Source organism: Quercus lobata, chromosome 3, assembly GCF_001633185.2.
Source record: "Quercus lobata isolate SW786 chromosome 3, ValleyOak3.0 Primary Assembly, whole genome shotgun sequence".
NCBI lineage: Eukaryota > Viridiplantae > Streptophyta > Magnoliopsida > Fagales > Fagaceae > Quercus > Quercus lobata.
Window position 1 is genome coordinate 9,010,017 of NC_044906.1, and position 16,550 is coordinate 9,026,566.

General features: G+C 35.6%; 1 protein-coding gene, 1 long non-coding RNA gene and 1 pseudogene across 4 annotated transcripts; 2 read left to right on the plus strand and 1 right to left on the minus strand.

The window, feature by feature from the left end:
• Positions 1-976: 976 nt before the first annotated feature.
• On the plus strand, positions 977-3,724 carry LOC115981850 (zinc finger CCCH domain-containing protein 3-like). 3 transcript variants are annotated; one of them, XM_031104252.1, is made up of 6 exons: positions 977-1,132; positions 1,216-1,277; positions 2,589-2,670; positions 2,947-3,018; positions 3,346-3,455; positions 3,583-3,724. In XM_031104252.1, exons 1-5 carry the CDS (start codon positions 997-999, stop codon positions 3,453-3,455), a joined length of 462 nt encoding a protein of 153 aa, XP_030960112.1. In that variant the 5' UTR covers positions 977-996; the 3' UTR covers positions 3,583-3,724. The 3 variants fall into 3 exon arrangements, with proteins under 3 accessions (XP_030960112.1, XP_030960111.1, XP_030960113.1); XM_031104251.1 differs by having other exon boundaries at positions 3,346-3,724; XM_031104253.1 differs by having other exon boundaries at positions 2,953-3,018; positions 3,346-3,724.
• Positions 3,725-5,804: 2,080 nt separating this feature from the next.
• Positions 5,805-14,130, minus strand: LOC115980251 (annotated as a pseudogene).
• Positions 14,131-14,787: 657 nt separating this feature from the next.
• LOC115982235 lies at positions 14,788-16,293 on the plus strand. The gene is made up of 3 exons (XR_004089565.1): positions 14,788-15,331; positions 15,676-15,772; positions 15,855-16,293. It is a non-coding gene; the product is annotated as an uncharacterized LOC115982235 (long non-coding RNA).
• Positions 16,294-16,550: the final 257 nt, after the last annotated feature.

Sequence of the window (16,550 nt, forward strand, 5' to 3'; positions counted from 1 at the left end):
TACTAGTTGCTAACCCATGTTAATCTTGATTTATTTACAATAGTCATCATATCATAAATTCATATTATACTTAGAAACATGAGGGAGCATTAATAATATACAAATTGTAGCAATTGAACTTGCATAATAATCTTCTAAAAAAAAACTTGCATAATAAATTAAGTACTATCCAACAAATATTGTAACTCTTTTGGGAATGAATGTTAAGTGAGCACAATTTTTCTAAGATGTATATGAATGTTTTGCAAATGTAACTTTCATAGATTTTTGTAAGAAGATTTAAAAAATTCTTTGTTTCTTCTTCTTTGATTGCACATTAGGATTCTAATCTCAAAAAACCCTAACCTCAATATATGAAACATTCGATTATTAAATGAAAAATATCAATTAAACAAAAATTAGAATATGAAAAACAAAAGAACTCATTATACAAAAATTTAAATAAAAATTAGAATATGAAAAACAAAAGAAATAAAAGTTACAAAAAGAAATTCACATACCTTGAGGACAAAGAGTTTTGTAGAAACAAAAGAAGTCTCTTTTGTAATATGGTTCTTTATGACAATCTTATTCTCAAAAATCCTAATAACAGAGGGAGTGGGAAAGAATTTCTAAGCAAATCCGGGAAAGAATAACTAATTAATTAATTGAAAATAAAGCCAAACAAAATAGAATTAGTAAAAATCTTAATAAGAGTTAGATTCTAAAAGAATTAATAGATTAATTAAAACCCCTTTCTTTGGGTTTAGATTTTGTCAAATAAATGAAGAATTGAAAGAAAATGTGATCACTCCAAACCTTTTGTGTTTATATATTATAAAGTCAACAATAATAGGTTTATATTAGATTAAATAAACTCACTTTCAAAAAAAGAAAAAAGAAAAAGAAAAAGGTATTGTTTTAAACGGTTGTCGCTTTCAGTGTCCAGCAACAAAACGACATGCCACACTTCCTAATATAGGCGAAGAGACACACACATAGAGAGAGCGAGAGAGAATGCCGTTGGGGAAATACTACTGCGACTACTGCGACAAGGAATTCCAAGACACCCCATATGTTCGGAAACGCCATCTCCAAGGTCTCCAACACCTTAGAAACAAGGCTCTCTGGTTCGACTCCTTCCAATTCAAAGGTCTCTCCTTTTTCTTCTTCTCTCTCTATCTCTATGATTCTCTCACCTTTTTTTTTTTTACCAAGTTGCTTTTTTCATTTCAGATGCTAACCAGGCTTACACTGAAGGATTTGGCAAAGGGGTGTGCAACCGCTTTGTCAAGAAGGTACCTTTTTGAAAATCTCTCTCTAAATTGCAATTTCTTTGGTTACCCATGTCGTTTTATTGGATATTGGATAATGGGTTCATGGCAGAATTTGGATTAGCTTTTGATTTTTCTTTGATTGCCCAAGTTGTTTGATTGGATATTGGATAATGGGTTAAAAGCAGAATCCATAGTAGCCTTTTGCTTTGATTACCCAAGTTGTGTTGTGGGATAATGGGTCTATGCTTTATGTCAGAATTTATATTAGCTTATGCTTTTTCTTTGCATGGGTTGATGGCACAATTTAGATTACCTCTTGCGTAAGTTGCTGTCATTGTAGATTGTAGTGGTTGAGCTTCTGCTGGCTGTGTGTAAATGTGTCCTGCTATTCATTGTACATGTTGTTTGAGATAAAATAAAATCTGTTCATTCATCTTTAAAAAAGGATTAGCTTTTGGGTTTTCTTTGATTGCCCAATTTGTTTTATTGGATGTAGAATAATGGGTTGAAGGCAGAAGATGGATTAACTTTCAATTTTTCTCTGATTACCCAAGTGGTCAAGTCATTTTGATAGATATTGGAGCTGGAGACTGGATTTAGACTAGCTCCAAGTCATTTTGTTGGACATTGGATTTTGGGTTGAAGGTAGAATTTAGATTATCTTTTGCTTTTCTTCGAGCACCCGGGTTGTTTTATTGTATTTTGGATAATGGGTTGGAGACATGATTTATATTAGCTTTTGTGTTTTCTTTAATTACCCAATTCAGTTTCATTGGATATTGAGTAATGGGTTGAAGGAAGAATTTAGATAGCTTTTTCTCTTTCTTTAATTGTTTAAGTAGTTTTATTGTGTCATAAATAATGGATTGGAGGAAAATTTTACTTTAGCCTTTTGTATTTTTTTTACTGGTTATGTAAGTTTAAGTTTATTTTTGCCTTATGACCTTTAGGTCGATTAGCACTTCTTATTGTTTCCAAAGGAAATGTCCAGGGTTTGAATCCCCTCACATAAGATGTATCAAAAAAGTTTAAGTTTATTTCTAAGTGCAAAATGGGTTGGAGGTAGAGTTTAACTTGGCTTTTGTTGTGAAAATTTGAGCTTGTTGTCTTTGAGTACTGAAGTCATTTTATTACATACTGAGTAATGGGTAGGAGGGAGTTTATGTTTGCGTTTGGTTTGGGAATTTTAATTCGGTTTTCTTTGATTGCCCAATTAATATTAGTTGATAATGAAAAATTGGGTGAAGATCTTGCAATGGCTTTATAGCTTTTGGAATAGAAATGATTTGGCCTTGATTTAACATGTTTTTTTTTGGCATGATGGGAGTAAAGGGGTTTTGCCAGTATGGAGATTCTTGCAAATATGTTCATCCCAAAAACAACTTAGCAAATGTTAATAATCAAGGCATATCAGGTAAATTATGTCCCTAATATATATTATTCTCTTTAATTCTTTTTACTTATTTTTCAGGCTATTTTTCTTTTTAATTTTTAATTTATCTTATGAATTAAAACAAATCTGATTAATACTGTATCTTAAATTTGTTATAAAGCTCTTAGTTCTATAAAAAATGAAAAAAAGAAATGGGTTGTGGAAATATTCAAAACTGTATCTGGGTTAATAATGAAATATATGTTAGATAACTGTTAACAATGATACTATTAGATAACTAACTTTATCAAACATCAGTGACAGGCTTTGTGGATAACAATCAGTCACCAATTATCCCTGGAAATCAGTCGGTTGGAGGCAGTTTTTCAGGTAAGGATACATTGTATGTTTGCTTAGACTTGAGCGTTTGTTTGTCAGTGGTTGCATTTGTCATAGTTTTTGGATTATTATTTTTTTCTTATGTTATTGTTAGACTTAATGTGGTATACAAACTATGCATAAGGTTTACTGCTGTTCAATCTTGAAGGAATGGGGCTTAATTTCTTTATTCCTTTTTTAGTAAATGTAACATGTGGACATCAGCTTATAATCTGTTATCTGTCATAGACATTTTTATATTTATTTTTGTAGCTTTATTTTCTACGTTTCAGACTACTTTTACTCCAAATGCTTATGTTTCATCATTGTGATTCACAGGGGATGTAGTACGAGATAATATGGGAATGTCATGGGGCAATTTACCTCCATCTCTAAAGCCTCCTCCAGAGGGTGGATATCCTTCTCTTCCCTCTGTGGATTGGGGATAGGTCTGCTACTTCATTTAGTCACCTTTTTGTGTGGTGCCAGTAATAGAGTTCCTTCTATATTTCCTATTACCTTTCCTCAACATACTTGATATGGTTACTATCTAATTTGAGATATGTGTGGATATAGGTTCATGCAGCTTCTGTATGTGATAGTTGAGTGGAAGATGTTGCTCATTTTTCCTCTATTAAGGAAAAAGAAAGGAAGTGTTTTTGATGTGGGAGGTGTAACAAAAATATTATTTTGATTTACTTTTATTTCCTTTTGGAAATCAATTGTATTTTTATTGGTCAAATGTATTTTATTATAGGTTTAAGTACTTAATTAATTTTATTAGTATAATTTTTAATTTCCTAGAGTCAAGGGTAGTTTTGTAATTCAATGATGGGGATTTCCCAAGTCAATTAAAATTAGAATTAGGGTTTTGTCCTAGTAGTTTATATAAGCATAATATTGTACTTCTATGGAGACCGTTTATAGCCTGATTGGTAAAAAATTCTCTTGAAATTCTTCCAATGATCTGGTGCCTACACCACCCAACCAAGATGCTTTTTTGTATTTACGGGTGTTTGGTTGCGCATGGAAAATGCATTTTTCGAAAATGCTTTTCAGTTGACTTGTGTTGTGGGTGTAAATTGATTTCCATTTTTATTTTACCTTCAAATACCATTTTCCAGAAAACAGAGAGAGAGGAAGAAGAGACCGAACCTAGAAACCGACTCCGATGAACCCAGAAAACCCAAGACCGAGCTCGTTCGTCGCACCGATCGCACCACCGGCGAGATCGTCGCACCCCAGCACCGATCCACCCAAAACAAGAAAGAAGTGAGCGAGAAATGCGATGCGAAAGGGAAAACGGATGATAAAACAAGCTTTTGATATGGTCAGCCCTTTATTTTATTCCTTCCTCTCGTCAGGAATAGCAGGTTGCTGGCTTAAAAACTGCAAATTACCCTGGGGGTACCTTGCATACAAGAAGCTGGCTGCTTTAACTCGTTTAACTCATTTAGTTTTGCACTTCGTGCGATGGGGGATTCTCCCCCAAACCCCCTGCGCTGCCGCTTATCGCTTCGCTTGTTTAACTGCCTTGAAAGAGCTTGTGAGACAGCACGACCCAGATTCGTCGTCCCCGATCGCGATCTCGCCTTCGCGTCGATCGCAATCGCAGCACCGCGCCGTGCGATCTCGCCTTCGCCTCTGCCGCACGATCTCGCCTCTCGTCGAACCCAGTCGCCTCTCTCTCTTCCTTCTTCTCTCAATTTGACCGGATTATGAATTTTTTTTTCTGGGTTTTATTTTTGTTTCTGGATTGAGGAATGAAATTATATATTTGTTTGGTAGTTGAGAAAATGTGAGAAAATGTGAGCAATAAGTAGAAAATGTGTTTTCTATGGTATTTTCAACAACACAACCAAACACCAGAAAATATTTTTCACAACATTTTCTGAAATGCAACCAAACACTTAAAAATATTTTCCTTTCCTGAAAATAGCATTTCCGAAAAATAAGTATTTTCCAGAAAATATTTTACATGAAACAAACACAGCCTTAGAGGTTCTCTCTTGCTTGGTGCTGAATATAAGTCTAAGCAAGCCTATGTGTTGACTCTTAGGTTACCTATCCTTTAGTTTATATTCTTCAATTTTGTTGTTGCATCGTTTTGGTTTTGTCCTGCATCAATGCTCCTTCAATCAGCCTGTCACTTGTTGCTTTATATAAACTTTTTGAATCCAGCGGTTGCCTCTGACTTGGTTTAGGCTACTTTAACACCTTTGAAATTAAAGTGTTTCTAGAATCTACATATTGAATATTTTGCAATGCCAAGTAATACAATAATTTGGAAAGGAAAAAAAATGTAAAGCTGTACACGAATAAATCGCAGTGCCCAACTTATAGGTACAACAAATTGGAGGGATGTCAGTAGTGTGATAATTCACGTTGCTCAGAGCATCCGTAGCAGATGTTCCAAAAATTATGCCATTTTATCACATCAAATGCCTACTTTATTATTTTACCACATTATTTTACAACATCCCATTTATCAGATATTTTATAATTCAATTCTATACATTAAAATAATATTTACTACTCATCAATACAATAAACAAACAATAAATAATATACTACACATCTTACGTACTGTGGCAAATTTGTCACGGTACTGTTCAATGTTGCAAAAAATATACCATATCCCACATCTGCTAAATGGGCTCAAATTGGGTTTGGTGTGGGATATGTGCCAAATATTTAGCATTTGGCACATATCCCACATCTGCTGTGGGTGCTCTTATAATTGTAGCTGAATGCATTTTTTATTGTTTGGAGTCCTTTTAATTTAATATAGTTCAAATTTACCCTATATATGCTTCTTTGTGCTGTTTGCTTGTTTTGCCTTGCTCCTTAAACACTTCGCATCTTTGCTTTGTGATGTCCATAACTCTATATGGGAGGGGGTGAATTGTATGTCTCAGTACAACAAAGAAGACAGACGCAAGGCTGGCAAACAGCAAGCCCATTGCAAACAAAATGAGTATGTCCAAATCTATCCTCTCATGGCTCAAGCTTCTTAAAGTTTCGAACCTATCCCACACATAAGAACCATCTTGTAATCGTGGACAGTTGCACTATGATCCACACCCCTCTGTATTACAGTAGAAACTGATTGAGGTCATCACATTCATTGCATACTGGATTGGGTTACTCCAATACATCCATCTGTAAAACTTTATGTCAGATAATAGAACAACCACATTTGAAGCTGACACCCACAATGATGTCACAATTGAAATGGCAAATGTAGCTAGTGTTGGCACTGGTGCTAGGAAAGTGATCATCATTCCAAAATAAATCAGGCATAGTGTAAACAGGAAGAGCACTATCCAGTACTTGATGAATTTTGAAGGGCATTGTGTCCCAATACCTACCATCCCATTCTCAATTCCTACAACTGCAAGTGTTGCCATGAGAAAGTAAGGAATCTCGCCCACTACCCATGATATTGGATAAAATACTGGAAGATACATTCCAGCCATTTTCTCTCGAAAATAGACCAACCCGTTTGTGCCAATCTGGGGTATGACATTGTTTGCTGAGATCACTCCTATGAGTATAACTTGCATGTATATATATAGTGTACAGCACCATATATGTCCTTGTATTCGATTTGAAAGTAGGGGGAACCCATCAGGAGACCAATAATCACACACCCGGGAAGTCTAGCATATGTATATTGAACATTCCTCCATAAGAATCTTTGTGTTCTTAGTATTACCAAAATGGCTTGCCGTGAATATGGAGCTGGATAAGTAGAAGATAGATAATTTCTTCTTATGTTCTTGATCAACTTCTTTACATTGCAAATTTCTTTGTTATTCATCTCACACAGAGAGCTGGCTTGGTAGATTTGTGAAAAATTTAGGGAAGGAGTGTTCCTCTTTTTGGTTCCTATGCCAAGAGCTCCCATGATAAACCTAACTGGACTATCTCTTCTGGAATAATGGGGAACCGTTGGGATTTATGTGAAATAATGTAGCAAGTCATTGCAGTTAGATCCTATCGGGCCAAAGTATGCTTGATTTTCCTCTCGTGTTAGAATGAGTGCTAGGTCAAAGAATGATAGTGTGCGTGCATTAGGGTGTGTAGAGTAAAAATAATGACCCGACCTGAATTTGACACCTGAGAGAGAATGTTGAGGATGGCCAAGGTTCCGTTATGCTCTGTTTGTTTCAGTATTAACATTTTCTGAAAAATAGTTCATTTTCCAAAGATCATTTTCTAAAAAACTGTCTCATTTTTCAGTGTTTGGTGACGACCTTGAAAATGAGTTTGAGAATGTTTTCTGGTGTTTGGTATGCAAATTTTTTAGAAATATAATTTAAAACATGTATATAAACTAACTAATGTAATCATTATAAATAAAAAACCAAGAATGAATTTGGTTTTCATATTAAAATTTTGACAATAGATACTGATGATGCAAAAAATCAATAGTTGGAAAACAACCTATAGAAAATAAGCCTTATTTTTATTAGGGTTTTTCGTTGATCAAAGATAGTTTTTCATTGACCAAGTTTTTTTTGTGCTACCAAATACTGGAAAATGTGGAAAATTATCTTTACAGAAGGTTTTCCAACGAAACAAACAGAGCGTTAGTATCAAAACCAGAAATTGGTTCTTCAAGAAGGAGAATACTTGGGTTGGCAGCCAGCTCAACTGCAATAGTTATCTTTTTGGCTATTTCAAATGGCTTTCCAGTGGCATTGCGAAGATGACCTACAAGTTCATTGGAGTAGGGCAGTAGACCAAATTGGTTGAGAACCAACTCAACATGAATGCGGCGGCTTGTGGCACTAATCTCTTGGCCAAGACGGAATGCAGCACTGAATTGAAGTGATTCACAGATGGAGAGGTAAGGTTGGTGAGCATCAAGCTTCTCGACATAGCCTATTAGTCTGGAGAAGGTAGTGCCTATCCCCAAACCATTTGCTTGGAGGTTGCCACTGAGGCTGCCGCTTACTGGTATCCTTCCAGCCAGGCATTTGAGGAGTGTGACCTTACTTGTTTGATTACCACCTAACAAGGCTAGCATGGTGTGGGGTTTTACATAGCCTGTTCTATTGTTGAAAATTGCTGTGCCTTCTTTAGCTCCCTCATCATACCTGATGCACCACTTAAGTGTGAAAAAATATCTCATGGGGATCAACCCTTTAATTTTATAAAGATCATCTCAGGATTTTCCCCCTATTTTATTGTTTGGCAGGCTATTGTTATTACTTTTATTATTTCTTGTTGTAGACAATTTGTTTTAGGGAACAAATTATGACTAGTAATTATATAATTATTTTTTGGGTACAATTTGGAGATTGGGACACCTAAGGTTGGGTTAGGAGTAGGGAACAAACCTTGTGAATGAAAAATCCTCAAAGAGTAGAGTTGCCTGCTTCACTGGAATGCCTAACTTGTGCCTCTCTAGGTCAATTCGAAATTCCTCAATCCATTTCTCAACTCCGCCATTGTCCTTCATTCCTTCTTGTTGTGAAATTAAATGTTGGCTATTGCTGTTGTATGACTGAAATTCTCTCTCTGTCTTACTCATACTTTCTTATTATCGGGGTCTTTTTGAGACGGGGTAGAGACTGACTCATCCCCATGAACTCTATCTTCTTTAGCCCCAACACTGTTAACAAGTTGGCAATTCCTATCCATCCCAGGAGAATAACATAAGGAAGCCATGGTATCTTAGCATCCTGTGAAGGCTCATAAAAGACCAGGTAGGCTTTTCCAACTATCATTGATGGGAATTGGTCACAGAAAGGAAGTTCACCAAGGTACTTTGAGCAGGGCTCTGTGTATCCCTCGTTAAACTGGAGCCTGCAAAATGAGACATTGGCCCACTGAATCGGGTTCAGATAAACAAGCAACTTCCAGTAAGTTGGAATGTTGGATGGAAAGATCACAAAGCCACTGAAGAGTAGGAAGACCGAGACAAGTAGACCTGCACAAAGTACATGAAATTACATAGTGGGTTTCATACCTGATGTAAAAGTAGTGCTATCTCAAGCAGCATTCACTCAAAAAGAACTTTGAAATATTGACTGTTTTATGTATTTATGAGATTGATGAGGTGATTATGATAATACATTTTTTTTCCCAGGAGCATGGCAATTTTGAGAATTTTCTAAATGAATTTTAAGGATGCATCATTGTTTGCGATCTATGTATTTATGCAACTGGTTTAAAAACTTCTGCAGTGAACATGCTCATGATGTGGGACATCAGGTCCTTCCATTAGTGTTCAATTTTGGAGATTCCAAATCCAAACATTGCAGTGTTGATGCCTTTGGATAGCGAAACCACCTTCTTGCAGGATGGGACTTATTTCAATTTCTTTCATTTCCATTAAGGTCCTACTAATAACATGTGGAAGTCATCATTGTAAGTTAGGAAAACTGTTGTCAAAGAAGCAAAAGTACCTGCTAAAGCATTCCCAACTTCTTGAATTGAAGAGATAGCACTAATAAAGAAGAATAATGATGAGCCAAAGTATGTTGCTAAGAATAAGAGCATTAGGTACACAAAGAATGGTGCCCCATTTCTTGCCATTGATATAGCCTTGCTAGAAAATAAACACACAGAGTATATGCAAGTGCCTGCAAGAATTATTATATGTCTGAGTTATTTGAAAGCTATAGATATTTCGATAGGGAAAAGTCATTTAGAAGATTACTTCTATGAGAGTATGTGGGAGATTGACTATGGAATGAGCTGTGATATATGATGAAGTTCTGAAGAATCTCTGGGCCTTGTGCTTGTAAAATATTGACCTTTGGAGCATGTAGAGAGGAAGCTGGACAAGATTTAGGAGCATAATACTCATGGTGGATACAAACCCAAGGGCCCTCACGGAATTCATTTGCTGTTGGTCATATTGACCCCCAAGTTTGTAAAACAGTGTTCCTGCAAATAGTCCCAGCACAATTGCCTGCAAAGTTTAAAAATGGGTTAGCTTTTACTATTCTTTGTTTCTCTTTTTGCTTTACCAAACTTGTAACATTTGACCTTGGTGGCAGCAATTCCAACAACTCATGCCACCAAACACCATGGTACAAGGAAGATTGGTGGGATTCTTTTTATTTATTTATATATTCTTAACTAAGTATGGGATACTTAATGAAATAAAGATCAGGGTGTTCCTTCTGCATTGGTTCTGTAGACGTGGCTTTTCTAGATACTCAATAACTTGAAATTTTGACATGTCAGATGATTTTTGTGATCTTCATGAGCAGAGAAAGCTGTGAAGATATGGTAGTATTAACCTAGAATAGCCTAAATTTGATTATAGCATGAAGCCTTTTGGTCATCTTGATTTTCCTGTAAGTCAAAGTCTTGGTTGATTGCAACCATGTTAGTACAAAGGGCCTTTGGAACTGCTTCCATTGAGCTTGATACTGCTCATAAATGATAGGTAACCTCTGTAAGTACAAATCATGTAGTATATCTCTTGCTTCTCACATTGGTTTTAATGTCAGTATTTTTCATTACATTTGAAAACCAATAAGCTGATCATCTCATTAGTCCTTTCTTGTTGGTAGGAAAAGCTTTTTATGTACCTGTTCTTTACAGCACTCAACTTGGAGGCGAGTGTGACCTCTTGCTTGCTTCAACATAGCATATGCATGTGAGGCACGATTGTGCTTAATTATTTGAGATCCCACTAATACGTATTACATTTCTTCATTGTTCATAGATATTGCTGTGATCATGAACTCTTCTAGTGCTTTCAATCCCCCTTGAGTGCCCTACTTTGGTAGAGAGTTTGGACACCACTAGTTCTAAAATCATGTTAGCAATCATTAATTGTTGGAATTAGCTGCTTCAGTTAAATTCTTGAAATAGTTCCAGTTGCATTTGTAGACAGGTTATTGATATTCTCATGGAACGATTTCTTTACCTGTCTCTCTTCTTGGCTATGCATTGAATGTGCTATGGTATTTGGATGGCATTTTAAGGGAAAACCCAATCCCAAGCTCACTTTCTACCTAGTAGGTGTGCTTCGCATCATCTCCATTAACAATTCTCATTGTATCTTTGTAGTGATCTGATGCTCTATAGCACTCTACTAGTTCTTCTAGTGTTAAGGTTGTTGCTCCAGGTACAATATACTGAGACTACAAAATCTTCAAGAAACTCACTGGACTCCACATATGATGGTTTTACATACTTGAATAATTAACAAGTGTTACTGCTTTCTAATGTTATGTTGAACATAATTACTTATAAAGAAGTGTATGCACATATTAGCTTGGTTGTTTTGGCTGTGACTACCACCATGTTACTGTATACTAACCCGAGTTTGGCGAAGTAAGGAATGGCATCTTGACGGGGTCCTTGGAACAAAACATGTCCATCAGTGAGCAATATGATTCTATCAAAAAGATCGAACACTTCCTGAGAGAGTTGTGTTAGTAACATGATTGCTGAATCTTGCTAATAGTTCTTATGGTGTCAACTAGGTCATACGTAGCTACTAGATCACTCCAGAAAATGGTTGGTCACAAATCATAACAGAATATGTTCCAAGTGCTAACTCAGCCATGGTGAGCTTTTGGCGATTAGCATCGGATATTGCCTCTCCAGTGAGCTTGTTTTCCATATGTTTCAAACTTAAGATTTCTAACACATATTCCAAAAATGGATCCTATCCCTCTACTAGTGCATGGGCAAAGAACTTTCTCATATGAGGAGTGAAGTTCTCTGGCCGAAGCCCCTGAGTGCAGTCCCTAGCAAACTCAAGCGTCTCTTGAACTGTTAAAAATGGGACGTGTTTGCAATTTTACAAGTAAGAGAAAGTGAATATGCCAACAAGTAATCTTTAATTTGATTATTGTGTAGTTAGTAAATTTGTGTGCACATAAGTATGGATCTATGTTAATACATTTAGATGTCGGATGATGCTTATTTGAAAACTACGAAGTCAAATGACTACTTTGTGTGTTCATTCATGGTTGCTTTGATAAGTTATTTAATTTGTCCAATTTAATTAAATTTTGATTAATACTGGTGTTTGAATGCCCATGTGGTATGATAAATGTATACATGTTCCAAAATTTGGTCATTGTGTGCTAACATATTAAGCTGGTTGCTAATATATGCAATAAGCCTACTAAGACAAATGTCAGAGGCATATTTGTTGTTGTACATGACTGCACCTTCCACTATTAAGTTCTTATTTCCATTGGCTCTCCCTGCCAGAATTTCTAGGAAAGTACTCTTGCCACTACCTGTAAGATTTAATTAATGGATAAGTTCAGTATCAGCGAAATGTCTAATCATATAGGGGCTATTTTATTGCAGGTGAATGAAGAAAGATGTATTTATTGTAGCATAAAAAAGTCAAGCAAATATGCGTTAGAAATTATATCAAATAGTCCAATTGTGAAATCTTAGAATTCAATTACTATACAAGTAATCTTTTTTTGGCATTTTGGAATAAGCCTAATGGAAATTATGAATATGAACACATATAAAATACATACATATGAAAATAAATCTTAATTTATAGGGCTACTTGTTTGTAGATAAAAAGTTTCAGGATGCAGTTTCAAAGAGTTGTAGGTTGTAGGGATTTCTTTCTCTAATATGGTGTTGCTGACTTCGTGTAATTCCTAAGAGATGAGAGCATAACTTTCTTTTTGAAATTATTGGTGCAACTTGTTTTTTCATTGAGTAAGACTAATCTAAAGCTTAAATTTTAATCTGGACACTTAATAAAGAGGATTTCTCACTTTTTTCTCTCATTATAAGTGCAAAAGAATTTCATCTCACATGGCTTCATCCTTTATGAAGTTCTTGAGCACAACTTGCAATTGATCTCAACATTTTACAAATTAGTGTCCTGCTTAGTATATAGCTTTAGTTCCAATTCTTTTTATTTGTGTTTAGGAGTAATAAATGTTCTGGCCAATAGATCTTAATTATTAAATTTTAGATTGTATTTATGTTGCTACCTGGAGGCCCTAGTAGGAGGGTCATGGATCCATCCAGGCATGATATACCCATCCACCCCCTTTAGAATCTGCAACCATGTTGAATTCTTTCTTTGAAGAAGAGTCTTTAGGGGCCTAACAAAACAACCCACCGGTTTGTTTCCAAATGTTTCATATCCGTTGTTGGGTATCCCAAACTTCCTTCTGTACTTTATGTCTGAATAGCGGACTACCTACAAAATTTTCCAATCCATTGAAGTTGCATAATAACTGGGCCTTATAGATGTGTCAGGTTTAGAGTTTATTGGCACCAAGGAATAGCATAGTCTACAGAAAAAGTCTAGCATTCAATAATATGTACAAAATCAAGCTATTAGAATCGATTCTCAGAGCAAATTCTAAACTTCAATCCCCATTAAAATTGTTTTTAGTTGGTTAGCTTGTAAAGTCAAATTTGCACTATACTCTATTCATACCTTGTTAGGCTTAACTGTGGACTTCAAAATTATGAGGTTGCTTATATATAAGCTAAATTTAAAGCACTAAGTGTGCATCATTGAAAAACTGTGGCAATAAGCCCGGAGGGTGAATTGGTGAGGGAATGAGCCTGAATTGGAAATCCCCACTTGAGATTTAGCCTGAAACCAAAACCCACTGTGTTTGTTGGAACCAAAAGCGAAGAGAAATAGTATACACACACACACACAAACAAAATCAAAACTCAACTTTGATTAAAAATATTGATGAATTGATAATGGTGGTGATGAAAGAAAAATCAAACTTTACAGGAAAAAATGATGATGAAGAAATTACACATGTTTTGAATCTACTCCATCTCAAACGAAATTTTAAGGGGAAAAAAAATAGAGTAAATATATTAATAAAAAAGCACACAGTCTCTACTTCAAAATTCAAGTTGTTATTCTTAACACCCAAAAATATAAACTAAAAAAACATACTAACAACCTCAACAATGGCATCATGAAACAATGGTATTGGTCCAATCATTGAAACAGGATACAAACACCATAGACAAATAAAAAAGAAACAAATATAGTTTAAAATATCAATGAAACTTCGTGAAAAATAAAGATTAATTATGCAGTAAACAAAGGACGCACCAAATTACCAATCAAAGTAAGATGCCTATCCATAAACTGGCTTTGCATTGCCTTAGCTCTCCTTTGCCCTGTTCTTCCTCATTCATTGGGCCAATAATCTCCTCTTTTATTTTTTTTTCCCCTATATCAATATTAATGTGTCAAAAAAAAAATCAAAGTTTTTATATTATCCCAAAGCAATAATAGTGGAACTAAAACAATTCCAAATATTATTATATGGTAAAATGGGCCAAACAAAGAACTACAAGTACCTGCTATGAATGAAGAAATTATTAAAGTATTCTTCCCAAATGAATGGTGGTGTCTAGTGTGTTCCCAAAATCTGTTGGATTGAATAATCTACCAAAAAAAAAAAAAAAGCAATGAAAGTCAAATAGAAAACCATAGACATATGTTAGTAGAAAGAACATAAAGAAAACATTTATTAGAAAAGAAAAAAAAAAAAATAGCAAAGCTATCATTCATTGCTTTTTTAAATCTCTCCCTAGAAAAAATATCTACCAAAATCTAGAAACTAATCCTCAATTTGAAAATTAACAAAGCAAAACTCACAATTCACCAACATATCTAAAAAAAAGTAAAAAACCCTTCACAACTGATTGTGCTTCTAATCACTTTTTCTTCATTGTTTTTTATTCCTCAATACCCAAAAAGATGCTCAATTAAAAGGACACAGATTTCCTCCAAACAAGTTTGGAGGAAATCCTACATACAGGGGCAGGTGTCACTTAAAAGGAGGAGACACCTCAGCTTGGAGTCATGTGCAACGCACATGACCCATTTAGCTGTGGAAGAGCTGTTAACCCTAACAGCGTTAGCCTCTTTCTTCTCAAACACACATTGAGCCTCTTTCTTCTTCTCAAACACACCCACACAGCCTCACGCCTCTCTCTCACAGCCTCAACCTTCGTTTTCTGAGCAAACTCAGACCGGCAAGAGAATCTGGTACCACTGGACAGCCCCTCTCTCTCTCTCTCTCTCTCTCCTCAAACTCCTCAAACCCGCGTCTCAACTTCTCTTCTCAAATACACAGAGCCCAGCCTCACGCCTCTCTCTCATTTCCTCCACCTTTGTTTTCTGAGAAAACTCAGACCGGCGAGATCTTGTGAGGCGAAATCGACGGCGGCCACTTGCAGCAGCCGCCGATCTCACTGGACAACTGGATAACCCCTACCTCCTCACTGATCTCATCGGACAGCAGCAGCCGCCGATCTTGTGATGCTTCACTTCCCTACCTCCTAACTTTGCTCCCACGCTTCTCTTCTCTAATGGGTATTCATTCTTCTTCTTTTTTGATAAAGATTTGTTTTTTCTTCTTAAAGCTTAGATTTTGTGTATCTGTTTTTATTTTTACTTATATGGGTCTTTTTAGTTGAATTGATGTATTGGGTTTTGTTTCTCTCTTTTGTCTTTGATGTAATTATATATTTCTGCTGCTTCCACGACTTATAGGGATTCCACTTCCATCTATCTATGTTCTTTATTCAATCAGTGTACCCCTTTTATGGGTTCTCAAGTTAAAACCCAAAGATGCTATCTTTTATCCATATGTAATGTAATCACTGTGAGAGATTTTAGAGATTCTACAGTACTCAAACTCAACCTCTGCATTGTAGGCATAAATTACATGGAACATATGTGCTTCTTCGCTATATTGCTCGTGTTGCTAGCCTTCCCAATTTCTATGGACAGAATGCATATGAATCTGGCCAGGTTATTTTCTTTGGAATCTTTTTTTAAGTTGTTTTCTGTTAATGTTTTACTTCATTCTAATCCTGCTGTTGCTTCTTCTCAGATTGATGAGTGGCTGGAATATGCCCCCGTCTTTTCATTGGGTCTTGCATTTGACAAAATTTATGTGATGGTAGTAGTTGGAGCAGCCAATGAGCCGCACTTTGAGAGTGAAGCAAAAAAATTTGTAAAGTATACCATGACTTGCAGATGAGGTGAAACTAAAAGCAGAAGAGCAGAAAATTGATTGGAAATTGTAGCCTTGGCTTCCCTCAGTTATTGTTATTGTTATTATTATTATTATTATTATTTTGTAAAAATTGGCTTTTTTTTCCTCTTTTGCGTAACCAGTGGCACTTAGTAGGTGATTTGTGTACAAGTGCATGGTAGCATTGATGTTTTTCAGCAAATTTTCTTTGGTGATGTAATGAATGGAAAGTGTTATTGATCATGTATTTTTCAAGCTATGTTATGTTATTATTGTGAGGCAAATGAGCCTTTTTAAACAAACAATGAGCCTTTTTGGACCCAAACTTTCTCTATTTTTTTTTCTCTTAAAGTACTCCAGCAAAAGAGAATCAAATCAGCTCTCTTATTGAATTTGTAGGTGATGTTCCCACGTAACCACATCCTCCATTTTTTTTATTTTCTTTTATGAAAATTGAACCAATTGGTGTCATGTAATTGCAAGATTATCCAAATAGAAGGGAATCTCAGGCCCCGAGTTTTATGTAGAGGCTGTCAATTTGGCCATTACTAC